Genomic DNA, 20,006 nt, shown 5'->3' with positions numbered 1-20,006 from the left:
GACGCCCAGGCCAGGAGGGGGCAGTGGCGGCCGAGCCGGGCCGTACAGAGCCCCTGATCCCTTGTAAGAATCTCAGCGCAGCCGAGCGGAGATCAGCGGGCGGTACCGGCTCAAGGGCGGCAGGAAGCCAGCGCTGGCCGCCGCCACCCCCACCCGCCCGCCGGCCCGCCCGCCGCGGTTACCGCAGCAACGGCGGCCGGCGCACGGTGATGACCTCACACCGAGGAGAGGCGGAAGTTCAGCGATCGGGGCAGGGCCGGGCCGTGCTGCGCTGCCCGCGGGCCGCCGTCGCCGGAGCGGGGCGCCGAGCGCCATGAGCGGGGGTGGCCCCGCGTCTCCCGGCCGGAGCGGGGCGGCCCCGCTGCCCAGCGACAGGAAGCGGGAGGCGCTTGTCGCTGGGTCCCCGATTCAGCCCATCATAAAGGGTAAGGAGCGGGACCGGACCGGCCCGGTACTGGGTCCCCGCGGTGGCCGAGCCCGCTGTGCGCAGCGGAGACAGGTGGGGTGGGGGGGCCGCAGGGCCTGGGGGGGAGCGCGGGCCTTGAGCGGGCCGGAGTGACCCTGCGGCGGCGGAGGATGAGGCGTTAACGGTCCCTTGGGCCGCTGCCCAGCCCGCTGCGGTTCCACGAAGCGTCCCGAGGTTTGGAGCTGAGCACCCGAGAGGCTTCCCTGGCTTTCCTCTCGCGGAGCTTGAAACTCGGAGAGCTGTGTGGCGTTATCTGGGGGAGCCGAGTCCGCCGCCGAGTCCCTGCCGCCGGCACTGAGTTTCCTGGGAAGCTCTTTTGTTCGCCCAAGCACCCGCGTTTTGTCCTAGTGAATCTGCACACAGAAGCGTTTGAACTGGGAAGTGTTTTAGCCTGTGCTTTATTTACTGCAATCGTGTTATTGCCCACATTTGAAATAATCGTTCTGCACTTTTTTCGAGTGGGGTGGGATTCGGGGTGTTGAGCAAGCACACGTGGGTACAGGAGAGAGGGAGAGCCACGGAGGTAGCTCAGACAGCTGGAGCAGGAGGAAAAAGCAGGGCTCTTTAGATGGCGATGTCACTTCAGCATCGGTTTAAAGTGCTTGTTGGAACTACACTGTCCATTTCTTGAAATAGTCTTTATTTGCTATGCTGTCAGAGTGCTTTTAAATTTAATGAGCTTTTTTTCCCTCTATGATAGCCAAGCCTATTTTTCATACGTATTTATGTTGTAAATACTCTTCTTCAAGACAAAGTTCTAAGTCTTTGGCCCTGGAATACAAGAAAATGCTGACAGTTTTACTTTGTAGTGAGCTTTCCTCTTGTCTCTTGCTGCAAAAAGCTCCCACAGCTTAACCTGTGAATCCCTGTTGGGCTGCAGTGTTTAGTTCTGCTCTTTTACCACCATTAACAGTCAGATCTGGAAGCTGTACTGAGGAGGAGGTTTGAAACAGAGGGTGCTGGGAGACAGAGGAGAACGTTCACCTTCACAGAAAGGTGTCTGTGGCACCTGGAATACTGATTCATTGCATTTTATCTAAGTTGGTGGTTCGCTGAATAGATAAAATAGCCAGCAAGTATTATTCTGGTGTTCTTCTGATTTTCTATGTATTTGGTGAACAGTAGTCCTTCTTGCATTGAAGTAGGGTGTGCTACCTTGTGTTGTGTAGCCTAGTATGAAGTGTGAGAGAGAAACTAAAAATCTGACTTTCATTAATCTTCTAGATGTTGGGGAAATCTATTCAAGACTACTGGATCACAGACCAGTAATTCAGGGAGAAATACGTTACTTTGTTAAAGAATTTGAAGTAAGTATTTGTATCTTATTGAGTGTTGTAATCTTCAGAGTCTGAGACTTTAAACAGTATTAGCATCTTTTTAGAGATTATAATATGTATGTAATTTTTTTTTTAGAAAGACTTGACATATATTTCTTGCCCAAAATAATTTAACACACCTATAGTATATGTCTGCATCTTTGGTAAACAAGGCAGTAATCTAGGTCTTTTTATTTAAAAAAATTTGAAAGGGGCATGAATATTTTTCCTGTAAAAAAATAGCAGGAATATTGATATAGAAGAACAATGTAGTCCTAACATCTGAGAGAAGTCTGGTGGGTTCAAGGAGAATATTGTTGGCCAGCATAGGTTTACATCTGATTAAGAAATTGCTTTGTGCCTTAGCTGGATTCAGCTAGTAGAGTTATAATTTAATTTTGCTTTAATTTTTGTTGCATGAAAGAAAGTAATATTCCTGGAAGAGCAACACTTTATGCAAAGTAAGAAAATCATTAAAAATTGAATGAATGTTATCAGATTGGCTGCAAATAAGGCTAAAGTACTGAAGGTGTAGAAGTGTTTATATACAACTTTCATTGGAAGATGTAATATGTTTTCCACAAGATGGCAGCAGAAGTTTAGGTAAGTAGAATCTTGTGTCAACAAAAGGCTATTTATGAGAGATTTTCATTCTTACAGAATTTGGAATTTAAAATCTTAAAATTAGTCCTGAAAATACAGTTATACCTCAGACTTCCAGTATGAAGAGCTGATTTTTTTAAAAATTACATTAAAATGTCTTCTCGCACCCCAATTGTAGCTAATATTTCAAGCAGGTCTAATTTGCCTCTGCACTGGTTTAGCAAAATACGTATGTGAACTAAACTCATATTAGATCTGTATTGTATGGGCTTGAGAGTCATAAGGAATGATTTATTTTCTTTGCCTTCCCTAAATAAGTTATAACATAGAGTAGATAGTTTTACATGGTTTTTCATAGGAAGGAAAATTTTAAACTCAGTTACAAAATTAGAACTCATGTTTATAATTATAATTCATACATTTCTCTTATTGCACCCAAAGTTTTGTTCTATTTCTTAGACAAATTTCATACATTCTTATATCTTTTCTTGAAATTTAATTTCTGGTTTATACTTTTGGGGAAAATAGAAAAGCAGAGGATTATTTACATTTTTGCAACTTAGAATTTCTTCCAAAAATTGCACTTGTTTCTAACTTTGAGATATCAGATATTTTTTCTTGTTTTAGTAGGGCACATGGAAGCAGTTTTCCTACATTTCTGAAAAGAATATTATAAAACTAAAGCTTGCTTATGCTAGGATCAGGGTTAAAGTAGATAATTTTGTTTGCTGTTACATTTCTTTCTTTAGAGGGAAGTAGGGGTCAGAAAGGTGCATAAATAGGATGAGAAAAGGAAGGCCAGCCTGGATGGGTCTTTGAGCAGCCTGGTCTAGTGGAAAGTGTCCCTGCCTATGGCAGGGGGATTGGAACTAGGTCCCTTCCAACCCAAACCATTCTAAGATTCTATATTCTGCTTCTTTCAGTGATTAACATTTAGTGTGTAAAGAATGTAGATTTGCATTCAGCAAGTCTGGAGCCTGTTTAATTAAGCGGCTTTACTTGTTTGTGCGTCCTCTCTTTCTGAAGTTTTGAAGTTTCTTTCTGAAATCGGTATGGTGATCCAATTGCCCACTTCATGCGATACAGCAATTTTTGATTATCTAGAGTTGCTTTATGATTCACAACTTTCAGTGCAGGAATGCTTGTGTGCAACTCGTAACTCTGAAGAGAGAAAACTAGGAAAGAGGCAGGCAGCAGTCTGGAGCAGATCTCAGAATCCTTTTCATTGTTTAAAGGAAAGTGCAAGTGAAATTCAGAGTGGAAGTAGTGCTGTGGCTTCAGAAAAATAGATACTATTTTTTTTTAATGTAAACAACAAAGCAAGAGCATGTTGTTCTTGTAATTAGTCATGATCAGCAGTGAGCCAGAAGAAGGGCTGCCTTTTTAGTCAGCTGCGTTATGTTATTTTTTAGTCTTGACTTTATTGCTTTACTTCGGTAAAACCAATCTTGCTTGCATTGTTTTAATCTTGTACCATGCTAAATCTGGACGGTCAGACATCAAGCAAGCAGAATCGCTGCTATGTTACTGCTCTGTAACAACTGAGTTATAGAAATGCCATGCTTTCAAGCTGTGTTTTTTCTCTGTTGTTTTTGATATGCTGTAAATAATCTGTACATAACAACACATTTTTCCACACAATGTTTTCATTAGTAAATACTAACTTTTCTCACAAGGGCCAGAATGGTCATTCAAAGTATTCCTGTATTTTAATATGAAGAATGGAGTATTACTCTCTTTCCCCGCTCCCCCCCCCCCCAATTTTATCAATTGTGCTAAATAAGAGGAGTATCTCTTTAATAGACAATGGTATAGTCTTTGAGATAAAGCTATTAGTTTATCAACTGGGAAACCATCTTATTTTGAAAAATTGAATTCCTTGTTAGCCACTCATTTTCTTTTATATTCTTCTGCCAGGAAAAACGTGGCCTCCGCGAACTACGAGTACTTGAAAATCTAAAGAACACAATCTTTGAAACAAATGAACATGTTCTTCCAAAGTGTGAGCAGGCAATGCATGACAATTTGAATGAAGCATTCAAGAGATGTAAGCATGTTGCTTCTTATTTCCCTTGTTGCGTCATTTGAGGAATAATTTAAATAGTTCAGATTCAAAATATGATTTGTGGAAAAATTCCTGTCCTCGGATAGATTTTCTACCATTTATGTGCTTTGTTCTCATTTCTGTGAAATTTTAAAATGGAAACAGGGACATTTTTTGATATTTATTGGTCCAGCCAACACAGCTCTTGCTAAGATTACATTAAAGATTTTTGCTGGTTTAAGTAGAAGCTATTTCAGCTCAATCTTTTGTTACTCACTTAGAAACAGGATAGTGCTCCATGTTGGCTAAAGCCATGGACAAAATTTCAGTTTTCTGGTTTGTTGCAACCATGCTGTGGTGTGACCTTCAAGTTTCTTAATTTTCCCATGGAAAAGCATAATACTGCCCCCTATGATTTAAAACAAAACTTGCTGCTGTATAGCTATGAAATGTGCTGTTATTACTATCTTTAGTCACAAATAAGGTAGGAGTAATAACTGTTGTATGCGAATCCTAGATTCATCATTATAACCACCTGATATATTTTTTATTTCTCAGATTTTAAAAGAAAGTTTAAAACTTGTTGTACTAATTTTTCAGTATCTTTTTTTTTTCTTACTCAGCAGGATAGCTTCTCAAAAAGATATTTCAAGGGAGTGCGACTATATAGTTTTAGCTGCCAGATTTATGCAGTTGAAATATGCCAGTGTGAGTTTTGTTATATTTTATGTATAGCATATTGTATAAGCATTTAATTTCATACAACTTACATGTCATCTGACATATGCAGAATAACAAATGGTAGATAATGCTATACACACAAAATGATTGCAGGAAAATATTTGAAACGTAAAATTTAGTCATTGAAATAGAGCATGTATTCTAATACCTTCTAAATGGGGTGAACCTTTGATATTACTCCCTGACTTTCTAATGGTCACCTGTGCCATACATCATGACAGAATGGTTGAGGTGAGAAGGGACCTCTGGAAGTTGTTTTGTCCAACCTCCCTGCTCAAGCAGGGGCAGCTAGAGCCAGTTGTCTAGGGCTGTGTCCAGTTGGGTTTCAAATGTCTCTACAGATGGATACTCTGAAACCTCTCTGGGCAACCTGTGCCCGTGTTTGACCATGCTCACAGGAAAAAAGTAGTTTCTTGTGTTCAGGTGGAATCTCATGTGTTTCATTTTGTGCTCACTGCCTCTTGTCCTGGCAGTGAGCACTATAGAGAAGCGTCTGGCTCCCTCATTGTCATTCCATTCAATCAGATATTTATTCACATTGATGAGGTCCCCCCTGGGTTGCCTTTTCTCCACACTGAACAGTCCCACGTCTCTCAGCCTCTCCTCACATGAAATCCCTTAGTTGTCTTTGTGGCCATGCACTGGACTTGCTCCAGTAAGTCCATCTCTTTCATTTACTGGGGAGCCCAGAAGTGGACAAACTACCACAGGTGCAGCATGTGTTGTTGGTCCTCAGTGTGTACTGCTGCCTGGGATTATTCCTCCCCAGATGAAGGACTTGTCATTTCCCTGTATTGAACTTCATAAGGTTCTTCTCAGCCCAATTCGGCAGTTGCTCAAGGTCCCTCTGAATGGCAGCACAACAGTATATTCTTTCAGCCACTCCTCCTGGTTTTATATCTTCTGCAAACTTGCTGAGGGTGCTCTCTGCTCCAGCATCTATGTCACTGATGAAGATGTTAAACAGTATCAGATGCAGTGCTGACCCCTGGGGTAAACCACTAGTGACTTGCCTCCCACTTGACTTTGTGCTGCTGATCACAGACTCTGGACCTGGTTGTTCAGCCACTTTTCAGTCCACCTCACTGTCCAGTTACCTAGCCTGTACTTTGTTAGCTTGTCTATGAGGACGTTATGGGAGACAATGTTAAAAGCCTTCCTGAAGCTGAGGTAAACAACATCACTTGCTTTCCCCCTATCTGCCAAACTAGTCGCTGCATTATAGAAGGCTATCAGGACAGTTAAGGATGATTTCCCATTCCTAAATCCATGCTGACTACTCTCAATCACCTTCTTGTTCTTCATGTGTTTGGAAATGCTTCCAGGAGGACTTTTTCCATCACCTTTCCCAAGATTGAGGTGGGGCTGACTGGTCAGTAGTTCTCTGGATCTTCCTTCTTGCCCTTGAAGATAGGAATCCAGTCTTGAGGAACCTCTCCCAGTCGCAATGACCTTTGAAAGAGAGAGAGTGGCCTTGCAGTGGCATCAGCCAGTTCCCTAAGCACTCATGGACACAACTTGTCAGGCCCTGTGGACTCAACATATTTCCAGTTTGTTTAAGTGCTCCCTAACCTGGTCCTCCTCCACAGAGGGTAAGTCATCTTTGCTCAACTTTCCCTCTGGTCTCAGGGGCCTGGGATCCCTGAAGGCTGGTATTTATGGTAAAGACTATGTCAAAGAAGGCAATGTGTACCTTGGCCTTTCCCACGTTCATTGTCACCAGCTCCCCTGCCCCATTCAGCAGAGGGCCTGCATTTTCCTTAGTTTTTCTTTTGCTGTTTACGTACTTGCAGAATCCTTTCTTGTTGCCCTTCGCACCCCTCACCACATTCAACTCTGGATCAGCTTTGACTTTCCTAACCCGGTCTGTGCACCATCAGATAGCAACTCTATACTCCTCCTGGGTCACCTGCTCCTGCTTCCACCTCCTATACCCTTCCCTTTTAAGTCTGAATTCAGTTAGGAGCCCCTTGCTCATCCATGCAGGCCTCCTGCTTGTTTTCCTACTTGTTGGGATGGACCTTTCTTGAACTTGGAGGAGATGATCCTTGAAAAGGGTGCTATGTCCCTTCTGTTGCCATCATCTCAGACCCTTGGTTTGCCTACCCTATCCCAAACTTCTTTACTTTTTTTTTTTTTTTGAGGAAACACTCCCTCACCTGTCATTTCTAGTTTAAAGCTGTCCCTGCCAGGTTGGCCAGCCTGTTGGCAAAGATACTTTTGCCCTGTGTAGTCAGGTGGATTCCATCTCTTCCAAGCAGCTGTTGATGCTCAGAATGGGTCTCATGGATGTAGAAACTGAAACCTTACTGCCAACACCAACTGTGCAACCAGCTGTTAACCCCAAAAATCCATCAAGTCCACCTCACTAGGAAGGTTGAAGAGAACATTACCTGGACCCCCATGTCGTTGATCAGTGGTCCCAGATCTCTGTAGTCATTCCTGGTATTTCTCAGGTCACCCCTGCAGTACCACCACTGTCTACGTAAAAGAGCAGCAGGGGTAATAGTCCAAGCCTCAGTAACCTCTCTAGATGACAAAACATATCGACAGGCAGGGAGCCTCTGTCCCCTGCTGTAGGAAGTCTGCTACAACTGTCCCTTGCCACTGTCTTCTGATGGTCCTGAGAGGCTCCAGCTTAGCCACCAGATACTCCCAATTCATGGTGCTCCCAGCTCCTCAACAGCTACGAGTGCAGTGAACCTGTTCTGTAACTGGAAGTCCTCAGTGGGGCAGGACCCTGCCTCCTGGTGTGAGAAGTCACCCATGTTAAGATGATGATAAGTCAGGTATTTCTCAATACTAGGATATGTTAGTGGGAGAACTAACTGCTTTGGGGAAATTAGTTTATTTAATTCTGCATTAATTAAGTGTTAAATAAGTTAGGGAAAAAAACTGCATAGGAATACAGTTTCTGTTTCCATTGAGAAGTTTTCCTAGGCTTAGTCTCACGAGAGAAGAGGCTGCTGGCTCCAGTGTAAAGATGTTCTCCGTGTAGATTGTTTATACTAAATCACTTTTTACATTTGATGGGGAAAAAATAAGGAACAAAAAAAGCCAACTAAAACATAGAGCTTGGTCACCTGTTTCAACTTACTGATTTGAGAGGTTTTTTGATGCCTTCTGTGGTGCTGAGTAGTGCACTCTAGCTTGTTAGCAACACTAAGGAGTACAGGCACAAGAGGACCTAGCTGCCTTTCTCTTCTTGGCTTCTGGAACACGCAAAGGTTGACCTTGATGATATGCCTACATACAGTTACCATTGTAAAGCATTTTCTGCAAGTACTGGCAAATCTTTTTCATGCAGAGTAAAGTGACACAGTGGAATATAATCTTTGACTTGCAATAGCCTCATGTCTTTTAAATCCCTTTCAGGTGAGTTTCTTTGATTTAGAACAGCAGATTGATCTACTGCGCTTTGTTATTTCAGTGCAAGCTGCCAACAGTATGATCGATAGACTCCAAGAGAGGGAGCATGAAGAAAGGAAGGTAAAGGATGGATGGATGGGTAGATTTTTATAATGTGATCTCAGAGTCTTGTACTTCTACAGGAAGTTTATCTGCCTTCAGTGTAGCAACACTTAAAAGCATATTTTTCTGTATGTTATAGACTTGCAGTAAAACTTTTGGGGTGATTTCTGCACTTAGAAAACACTGCAGCTGTATATATGTTCTCTACTGCAAAGTTAATGGATCACTACCTCTTCCTACAATCTCCTGATATATGGAAACTATTTTTTTTTTTATTTCCTTTGCTTTATTTTCCCTCCTAGCTCAGAATATAATATTTGTCACATAGAGGGAAAGTTTAAATATAAAAAAAAAATTCTGTGGAACAAAAAACACCTACTAACCTACCAGAATGGAAATGTAAATCTTTCCTAGTTAGCTGAGAACATTGACCATATTATATATATTGCTTGTTGAAAAGGAAGTGTGTTTTTCACTTGTGGATGGGTTATTTAATGAAGGGCTATATTATAGGAACATGCAAATCATTGGAATCTTTTCAGTTGGCTACACTTTGCTCATTTGAAATACATGTGCTCTGAATCTAAAATTTGGAAAATTATACAAGAAATTAGTTTCATGTTTCTCATTACTCCTTCATGATTGTGTTCCTGTGTTATCTTTTTACTTGCAAAAATGTTATTTATAATCATTTAGTTCAGAAAAACTGAAGACGTTTCTGTGACCATCACGCAAAACAGGCTGTGCATTGATTTATGTAAGCTGATAGTTGTGTTTTTCTTTCCTTTTTGTAATCGATGAAGATGGGCAGTCCAGTTGCAGTTGAATACTGGTACTGTGTGAACAGCACACTGCTGAACCTTGACAAAGTTTGCTTGTGTCTAACACTAGTGTAGATATTGGTAGAGAGGTTAAGTTGGAAATTCTTACAGTTCTTCTACTGTTTGTTTGAAGTAAAACTTTAATAAAAAATTTATAACTTATAAAATGAACACTCAAGAATAGTAACTGTTCTTTTTAAAAATATTAGCTGTATGTTTCCACTCTTCCTTTTTTTTTTTTTTTGTATGCAGTGGAGGAATACTAATAGCTATTCAGGATTTGTAGCATCTCCTTTAAGCTTGTATAGTAAGACTTTTTGGCTTGAAACTTTCCAAATGTGAGTAGTAACAGGGATTATAGATAAAAGTTGTCATTGTAGTGGAGCCACTTGAGGAGAAATATTTTTGCCTTACTTTTCTTTCTGAAATCATGTGTTCTGAAAAGATAATGGGGATTTGGTAGGTTCTAGTGTCAAGTGATTAGTGTTAGCAGCCCTCGGTGAAATTAATGCATTTTCTGCTGAATAGAATGAATTTTAAGATTATTTGCTTTACTAATTATCCTTTTTTGCAATTCCTTCCAGCTACTGGTATCAGCCAAGTAACAAAAGGGAAATAATGTTGTGCCTATCCCATTCTCACTTACAGGGTTACAGGACTGTCATTGAAAGAAGTATTTATGGGATGCTTATACTGGAAGCTACCTAACACTTCCCATTACGGTCTTATCTCTTAATTTCTTGTAGCATGAACTGGTATAGTAACATTTCTCAGAGAGTCTGTCTGCCTCAAATGGTGGATTTTTTGCTTTGGGCTTTTCTGATGTGTTTTTGTTTGGGTTTTTTAATTTCAGAAAAAATAGCCCAAGAAATATTAAAAACAAAGTTTACTGAAAAAGTTTATGGTTTTGCAAATGCTAATTTTTTGCATAACTAATGACAGTAAAATAAGGATAGAAATAAACACAACCAACTCATGTGAGTCAGTACAGTATACAAGAAGGCTTTACTGTCTTTCAAGCTCAAGCAGTGTGCACTATTGAGTGAAAAAAACAGTTTCATAATCAGATTAGATTTTTTCCAAATAACTAATGTCTGAACGTAGGTGTTGATATAAAAGGAATAGGAAAGACATCACTGCCAAAATATGTAAATTTGCTAACACACCAAAGGGAACTCCCAGAACGGGAATTAATAAGGCAGCAACTATGTTTGTAATTTAGATGAGCTTTGGTTTATATCTAAACCAAATTATGAAACTTAAAACTATTTTCAACTTTTTATATGAATATGAAATCTGAAAATCTTCCAACTTTAGTGGTCTAAATATCTTATTAAAAAAAAACTACTTGTAAAAGTAGTAGACATTGTTACAAACATAGAACAGATTCTAAGCTTAGTTTGAGTTTCCCAAACCCTTGTATTTATGAAGTTATACTGAGAGACATAAATTGAAACCAAGTATTCAGGTTACATGTGAAAAGTGAAGATTAACAGCTTGCTATGGCTTATGTTCTGTTGGGTGATGGAAGACACTTCTAGCAGAACAGCTGAGATACTGTTTGGAGAAGTGGAATTGCTGAAAGAATGGATAACCAGCAGACAAAGACAGGAAAAAGCTCTATCGGTGTGGTCTGGCGCTGGGAACTTTATAGGGTGGAGCTGGAGCTCTAAGAGTGTTAAAGGGTGAGGAGAAGATTCTCTGATGAAACAAACAAAAAAAATCTATCCAAATTTTACCAAATTAACAGCCATGGAGAAATACCATTTGTACTACCTCGTAGGTATTTTCAGGTGGAGTAAAAATGTTTTTTTCTCTGCAGCAGATGATAGTAAGTTACCAGTCGGTAACACAGACAGTAAAAGCCTAAAGCATAATGTGCTGTTGCTGACAGTTAAATGATCCTTTGGTTCAAATAGAAATCTACAGCATGGCAGGAAATGTTGGATTGTGTAATGCTTAAAACATTACAATTTATAGCTAATTATTGAGACTCTTCTTCGGTTCCTGGCTAAATATTGTACCAATACCATGAACTGCCTAAGGCTCCTCTTGGCTCAGATACATCTGTCTGCATGCTTTAGTTCATATTGCGATTTTCCCATATTACAAAGGTCGTGAGGTTTTGCCTAAGAACAAAATATAGTGTTCTGAAGTCCGAATGTGGTACCATAATATTGCCTTCTGTTTTGTTATCACTCACTGGTATGTTTGTACAATTAAATACCAAAACAACTTTGTAGACACTTCTTGACTGGATGAGGAGAACAGGGGAAACTTACATGTTTTCTGAGGTGTCTGCGCTGGGTTTATTAGGTGCTGTTTTCTAATTTATAATTAAGTCTCACTAAAGGGCCTCGTGTTCTTTCTCTTTTGTTGGTTTTTTACTTGTGAGTTTAGGCTGTAGTTATTTTATAGATTTGTTTGTTTTAACAGTCATTTAAAATGACAAAAGGTAGGAATTAATTAGGCTATACTATGAGAAGTTGTTCTACAAAAGTATACTGATTTTCATGTTTGTATGTGCTTTTCTTTGATGTTTTCTTAGTTTACAAGTTACAGTTTCTCCACTTGGCAGCCCTGGAAGCAAAAGAATGAAACCTAAAAACCAAGGTGTCTGTTTCTCTTTTTTTAATCATTACTAGCAATCCAAAATTTGTAATGAGAAGGTTTCAGTGATTTGGGAGTTCTGTAGATCTTTATTTCATTTTGGTTTGCTGCCTGTTCATGGGCCAGAATTTATTTCAGTTTATCTTTTACATAGTTGGGTTGGTTGCAAAGTTACAGGTTTAAAAATAATGAAAATTAACACTGAGTTACTATTCTTCCAAATTTTTTTTTTTAAAGGAGAAAAGGGGACTACTTTCTCGTGCAACTGTGCCTACATTTTCAAATGTGCAGGCATTATTTCCTTCTTCATGACAGTAAAAAAAAAATACTAATTTTAACAGATCAGAAGTTATTTCTTACTACTGCAAGTGCTTTATGGACTTCAGAAAAAAAATTCTTCTACCTTCATGAAATATGAATATGTATTTATTCAGAATGCACATTATAATTTTGTGATAAGACTGAAGTGCTTCCTAACTGACCATCAGTATGCAAAGGCAATTTCAAGTTCTTAGTCCCTTAATATGTCATATGTCACCTACAGGGGCCCAGCTACTGAAGGTCTTTGGGTTATTGTTTGACTTGGAAGTTAAGATAATTGACATGAGTCATTGACTCGATGAATCCTGATTTATAAATATATGTATGTATATATAGAAATGACAGTGTTACTCTTTTCAATCTATACAATAACCAAGCAGATAAAGGGTGTGTATCAGTTCTGTATTCCTTTGAAACAGCTGACTAAAAAAAGCATGTAAGAATAACAAACTGGTTTAATATTCAAGATAGTTATTGGCATTAGTTATCTAGAACTTATTCAATGTATAAGGAACTGGAAATCGGTCTCCACCATCAGGATAAATGCTATAAGCAAAAGGTTTTCAGTTCTCTCTTTTTGCTTGCCCAGGGAATACATCAGGTTAGTGAAACTGCAGAGATTGATCCCAGAATAATCTGTAGCTCTGTAATACCAAGACTGTCATGTGAATTGGGATATGTGAATTAGATTTTTTTTTTTAAGTAAAAAGGTATTTTATCATACATCTCTATCAAAACATGGACTACTCTCATATGGCCAGCTTTTTTACCTTGTATGTCCAGATTACAATTTTGGAGGACTGGTAATTCATTAGAATATATTTATTCTCTTAGTGAATTTTGGGGTTTTTTTTAAACCTAAACCACTGAGACATGGTAACATGTTTGAGGTTGCTCAGAATGCTGCTAAACATTTCCTGGATACAAAATTCCTGAGAACATGCAAAAGCTGGAGTGTGAATTACTAACAGTTATTGTAGTCATGACAACTCATTTTTAACTTACAAAAGAACATTGGAGTTTTGTGTATATCAGCATCACTGAGGTGACACAGATCTCTAGAGACTGATCATTCTTCTTGCTGTTGCGATACTTGTGTCAGCAAGCTATAGGAGATAACCTAGGGCCTTAACTTTTTGTTTCAATTTTCAGTTGATATTTAGCAAGAGGCGGTACGTATTTCACACATTGCTTCTCTTAAATGATGTTCATGTGCTCTGTTCTACTTGGCAGAAGTTTAAATGTGCAATGAATTAATGTTTCATAACTAGGGATCCTGACACTTAAGATGATAACACCGATTTATATTAATATTTAAATTGATTGAGGTTATTTCTTCAGTTTTAAGTAGTCAGGCTTTGAGGAGTGAGAAATGTAATATGACATTGGAAAGCTTTCTAAATAACAAATTGATAGAAAATAGCCTGAAGTTCTGTCATCTTAAAACGAAGATGTTATTTTTCTCACTTTTACAAAAGCACCCTGGAAATTAATTTGCCAGGCACACTATCAAATTCTAGGTGTATTGTTTTCTGGAAAACAAACTTTTTGCAAATCTATAAATTTGGAAATTACTAATTGATAGTATAAAATTCACTCAGTATTATCTTTACAGATCACTAATATACGTAATTATGCTGACTTTTGGAAACTGTTTGGTTTTTGAGAGTGACTTTTGACTTAACCAATACAAATCCTTGCCAAGATGTCTATACATGTTGAAAAACTTTGCATTTTAAAGATTTTTCATGACTGTTAGTGGCATATTTAACAAGAGAGATTATTCATCTACCTATATGGACCTCTATGCTTTCTAGCTGTGCTACAGTTACAGTTAGGGCACTGTATCTTTTGCATAGTGTCTTGATTTCATTAGTTTTTCCTCCTGTGTGTTATGTTCAATTGATTAAAGAGTGAAGTTAATAGCACTGGATATGAAGAGGATGTGGTAGGAGTGGAGAGCATCGTAAGAAAGCACAACATAGGGCAAACCTGAAGGGTACTTGCAGAGCTGCAGTGTGAAAGTCATCTTTCTGTGCTGAGAAACCAAATCTCTTTTTGGCTAGAGCGCTAGTTGTTGATGTCCTGCATGGGAGCCTGGGTCCTTAAGAGACTGTTAGTGATGTTCTGCGAAGTGAAAGGCTGTACCATGGTAGCAGCTGTTAGGAGACAGGGGAAAAGGCTTGGATGAGGGCAGGAAGCCTTTTAGTACCTTAGCATCAGGGATGGTGTCTGTTGCAGCTTGGGTCTTGCAGTTGGGTGTGGAGCAAGTTTACGCTGCAGCGTATGCTTTGGTTGAAAGATCAGTATCTTAAGGCAAATGCATTCGTTAAGAATCACACTTTGCTATTTTTGCTGTTGACACTGCTATTCGTCTGGTAGGAATAGGAATATTGGTTTCAAGATTATGACTGTCTCACACACACAACATATCCACTTAGCAGCTGTAAGTGTTAATAATCTGAAGGTGCTGCTGAGAAGAGTTGGGTTTGAATTAGTTTTCTAGGAAGGAGCTCAAGGTGTGCACTTTTTCCAAATTGTTACTAGGGTGGGAGAGTGAAAACAGTATTCGAGTCCTTGGTGTCTTTTACTTGGTATTTCTTGTCATTCTTGCTTGCTCTAGCATAGCTTCTGTTTTCTTTTTCTGTTCTCTAGAGTGCTTATTCGTATCTGCAACTTTTTACTTTGTTAAAGGTGCAAGTTGCAATTATTTGGAGTTACTTTATTTCCAGCATAAATCTTAATCTAAAAATTAGTTACTATTTCAGTAGAATGCTGCTTGCATTTAATTATTTAAAGAATAAGTACTTACAGCAATTGCTTCTCAGTACTCAACTGTTTAAATTTTTATTCAGGCATAGATTAGGCTGCTGATAGCCTTTTATTTCACAATGTCACCTCTCTTCTGCCAGAACAAGCTAAAGAATGATTGAACAGGGGAATGCAAGAGGCTTTTTGAGAGAAGAAAGTAGTTAGACCACAGATTTTTGATAAACTGAGCTTCGCTATCTCATGTTCTAGAAATTTCATAGGTTGTTTTACCAGGTAAATCAATTTATATCCTTGGTGGAAGTGGTGCAGTGGAAAATGAAAATAGAAAGTAGCAACATGAGTTTCATGTACCTTGCAAACTATTCATGTGAGGAGCATGGGTTAGTCTAGCTGAAGTGTAGTTTGGGTGGTGCTATGCAGTCCTCTCAAAAAGTGTGTGATGCACCAATGGTTTCAAAACCTGTTGAATATGAAGTAGTGTATTAGTCAAGCTATTAGTACACACTGATGTATTTTGTTAGTAGCTGATACTGCATCTGTTGCAAACAAAATGGAGCTTGGCATAATGTTGTTACAATGTATATAAAATGCTGCATGGCAGAAATAGGGTATTTAACCCACCATGTGTGATCTTGAAGAACAAGCATACAGAGTGTTGAAGAATATGTAAATGGGTTCCCAGTGCCTTTGGTTGACAAAAATGCCAGATTTCTATTAAAGCTGTATGATAGTATTTATTCCTACACAAAAGTACTATACATAGAAAACAGTCATTGCTGATACATTATTAAAAAGGAGAAAAAGAGAAGAAGGATTAATCCTCTCTCTTGCTAGAAAATGGAGCAAATGTAAGCACAACTGCCTAGATTATTGTGACTTCAGCATCTATAATATAAGGAGGCCAGACTGTTAATACTGTTTGCAAGCAATCCACAGAAGTATGTCTTTGACATGCATGTTGGATGTGCGTATGATCTCTCTTTATAGATATCTAGATATCTTTTTTTATTTGGGGTTTGTTAGGTTGTTTTCAAGATAAGAGAGTGAAAGGAATCGGACTTACCAGAAGCCAAGCAGTATGAAAGTATGAGGGGAAAAGTAACTTGTTTATAAAGGAAGACGTTAATCACAGTGAGAGCTAACTGGCTAAAGCAGAAACACTAACTGCCAGTTTCAAAACATTGAGTATCTATGTTGTTATATTTCACTCTTTCCTTTTTGTATGAGAGGCTTTTCATCAAGACTAGTATCTGATGACTATGCTGAACCTAAGCATTGTGGTAAAATAGGAATGTGGTTTGTTTCTAGGTTTAAAAATGTATTCAGGAATGTGGAAAATACTTCTGTTTCAACAAATGAGACATTCAAGGGGAAAATAGCAAATGTCAAGAAAAGAGGAGCAATATGTTGCAGGATTGGCTGACATATAGCATAGTTTGTTGTGAAACATAGAAGCATTCTATTTACACATATTTGACATAAAATCTGAAACGTTATCTTGAGTGTTGAAGTGGATCCTTTAATCTCTGATAATGCCTATGTACCTAAATAAGTCATACATAACTCTCTAAAATTTTGACTAGCACTCACAAATATGAAATATAGTGGGCCTAGTGTTTTTTTCATAACTCAGACACGGTAATGCTTCCAGAGCACTTTTAGTCTTTATCACATATAACATGGGTCTGCCTGTACTTGCTGTGCTAGATAAAGATTGTCGGTTCTTTAAGACCACTTAATCAAAAATTAGATGCATTTTATTTAAATTATTTCTCTTCTGATTGCTTGCAGAACAGTGGACTCCCCAAATATGTTCATGTCAGTAGGCAGCTTCTTTCTGTGTGAACACAAGAAAAGAAGGGGGGGGGGGGGGGGGGGGGGGGGAAAAGACAGTGTCCATTCATTGACTGAGGTGGGTTTTTTCCCTTATAACTAAGGGGCTAAAACAAGTGAATACTGTATGTTCTCAAAATCAGAAGTTCCTTTTAAAGTAAAATCTTTGTGAGATAATACAGATTTATATCAGCTGCTTAAAGTACTTCTACCTACATTGTCAGTAATCAGAGGAGCAAATAATGCAACAATCTTTAGAAACTAACAGAAGTGAACTAGGCAAGCTAGTAACTTCCAAGTGTCTTTCCATTTATTTAATTATTTTCCACCAGACTGTAGCATAGAAAAGCTATTGTTGCTAATGCTATCGCATTAACAGTATCATAGACATTTTACCATTTGTTTTGGATTGACTATAAAAATAAAGTATAATTGACTATAATTTATAAATATACATGTTTTCTTTTCAGTTTCACCTTTTTGTATGTTTTCTTGCTAGTTTCACTTTCCTCTACTGAAGTAAAAGTCCAGTTTCTCTGATACTTTAACATTATGTAGCTCTCATTAAACCTTCTGTTTTAATGTGGAAATGATTGTTAAAACTTCACCTTTTCCTCCTCTCAGCTTCAGGCAGACAAGCTGATGGCTCGTGAAGAGAAGCGCATAGCCCACTGGGAGGAATTCATGAAGGAACAAGAAAACAAACGAGCAGAGGTGGACGAAGAGCACAGAAAAGCTATGGAGCGCCTCAAGGAGCAGTATTCTGAGATGGAGAAGGAACTGGCCAAATATGTTTCTTTTTAAGACCTTTCTTTTTTTAAGTAATGCTGGGTTTGTGCCAATACTCAGTTGCTTCTGACTTAAAGTTAGATTCTTTTGGAAAGCCGAAATACAGAAGAAAAAAAAGGAGAATTTGCTCTACAGGTTTGGTATGGGAAGAAGAGGTTTGCGTACTTTCAACTTAAGTGCCTATCTATGCTTCTTTTGTTCAGGGCAGGTGGAATGCCAGTATTTCTTCGTTTGTTGGAAGGTGGAACTGGAAATTACATTGTGTGACTACATCACTCAGGGAGTTGCAAACTGGAATTTTCTCCCATCTGCAGAGAGTATTGTATCATTTGGGAAAACGGAGACTAATGTAACACTAACAGTCCCAGTGTGCAGCCACAGCCCTTTCCCAAAAAGTAGGTGTAATAGGTTCCAGCCATAGTTAGCTGAGAATTCACGGGGAAAACCATAAATCCTGTTCATGGATTTCAGGAAAAACAGCTTGTTTTACGGAATATTTTACTTTGAAGCTTTAAGCAATGAAAGATCTCAACAGTTTTAAATCCACTTGTAATTGCAACTTTTGGGTTGTATGTTCAGTATTATGATATAGAGTTGAGGTTTAAATGGCTTTTGCTAACACAAAAAAGGCTAAGTGAGCTTGGACAACAATTCATTTTGTCTCTCTCTAAATGTCTCAGGCCTCTCTTTTTAAGCTTTACTATTCTAAGCAAAGCCAAAACAAACTCAAAAGTAATCACGAGAAGCATATTGGTCTTTGCATTAGCTTAGTAGCTAGTACAGTATTTACCTTAAATATTTGACATGCTGTTGGTTTACTTGGGATAAGCTTGTCAGAACTTTATAAAGCAATTGAGGAAAGATTTTTGTTTCTTCATCAGCATATCAAATAAGCAGATTAGTGGTAAAACACCAGTAGTAGTGATCTGCTTTCTTGCTAACTGTTACTCTTATGGGGTATGTGAAACCCCAGTATTGCTTTCTTTTATTTAAAACTTGCAGTTAACAGCAGTGTAACTGAAGAAGTTAACTTAATCAGTTCATTAACCAAGCTAAAAGAGACATAGTACCGTAATGAAATTTGCTGCAAGCTAACCATTAGTACAGGAAGTATCTTTCATAATTCAGCTGCTGTCCAATATAGAATGGAAACAGGTAAAAATAAACAGAATTTACCCTTTACCTGTATTGCAACAGTAATATGCCAACAGTGGTTGCTTGTGTAAGTTTATGGCTTGGTGTCAAGGCTCCGTTCCTGGCAGCATGTTGATAGTGTGATTAAAGTTAGTAGAGGAGATGGAATAAGTATTTGAGATTTCTTTCAATAACACTGAATTCCTGCCAAGCTGCTCTGCCTGCTACTGTAGCCCCAACAGCTTCATCAATCATTGTGGTGTATCTGGACTGAAAAGAGGACTTCCCGACGCTGGGGCACGCTGGAATGTTGTTAATTCTCTGTTGTGGATGGAAAAAACATAGATGTCTCAGAAGTAAGTATCCCACACATGAAAAATAGGAAGGCCTCTTTCAGAACAACCCCTATTTGAATAGAAGGTGATCTCTCTAATATTTTTCAGCTTATGTACCAGTGATGAATGTTGTAACTAAGTGCAGACTTTCATTTAAAAAGAAAAAGTTAGTTCTTGCCTGTCTTTAGAATTGGGTGTGAAACAGTTTTGATTGTTTTGAGCACAGACTGAAAATGGCTTCTCTTACTAGATTATTTGATGTATATGTGATCAAAGCCCAAATATCTTTATAACAAAATGCATTTAACTGCATACTGGACTCATTTTTATATTTGCACTGATAATTTTTATTAAGATTTAGATATCTAATTTACTGCACTGGAGCTGTAGATTTTAGTATTTTGTCAATTTGAGGGCTCTTAAGCAATGATACAGTGTTGCAAGTTAGATAATTCACTGGAAAATAAAGTGGTATTTCCAAAATCTTCTGGCATGTGTGCTCCTGATTCTTTGAAAAGCTTCTGAATGCTAACACTGAAAATGTGTTCCTCTTTTAGAATGATACAGATATTTTCATGCTGAAGATCATTTGAAAACACTTTTTTTCTTCACAGTCTATATCTGCTGTTTGGCCCACTCTTATTCATTGTGGGTACTACCTGAAAACTATCTGCTGATGAATTATTCAGTAACTCTCACTTTTTTTTATGTGATATGCTGTAGGTTTTGAGGTGCTTGGAAGAGCTTAAT

General features: G+C 38.5%; 1 protein-coding gene across 1 annotated transcript; it reads left to right on the top strand.

Moving 5' to 3' along the window:
* Nucleotides 1-235: 235 nt before the first annotated feature.
* BLOC1S5 (biogenesis of lysosomal organelles complex 1 subunit 5) lies at nucleotides 236-19,739 on the top strand. The gene is made up of 5 exons (XM_074828092.1): nucleotides 236-425; nucleotides 1,691-1,773; nucleotides 4,303-4,432; nucleotides 8,601-8,659; nucleotides 17,623-19,739. The coding sequence occupies exons 1-5, from the start codon at nucleotides 314-316 to the stop codon at nucleotides 17,800-17,802; spliced, it is 564 nt and encodes a 187-aa protein (XP_074684193.1). The 5' UTR covers nucleotides 236-313; the 3' UTR covers nucleotides 17,803-19,739.
* Nucleotides 19,740-20,006: the final 267 nt, after the last annotated feature.

This window comes from Strix aluco, chromosome 1, assembly GCF_031877795.1.
Source record: "Strix aluco isolate bStrAlu1 chromosome 1, bStrAlu1.hap1, whole genome shotgun sequence".
NCBI lineage: Eukaryota > Metazoa > Chordata > Aves > Strigiformes > Strigidae > Strix > Strix aluco.
The sequence above is the reverse complement of the archived record's forward strand: the minus strand, read 5'-3'. Positions and strand labels throughout refer to the sequence as shown.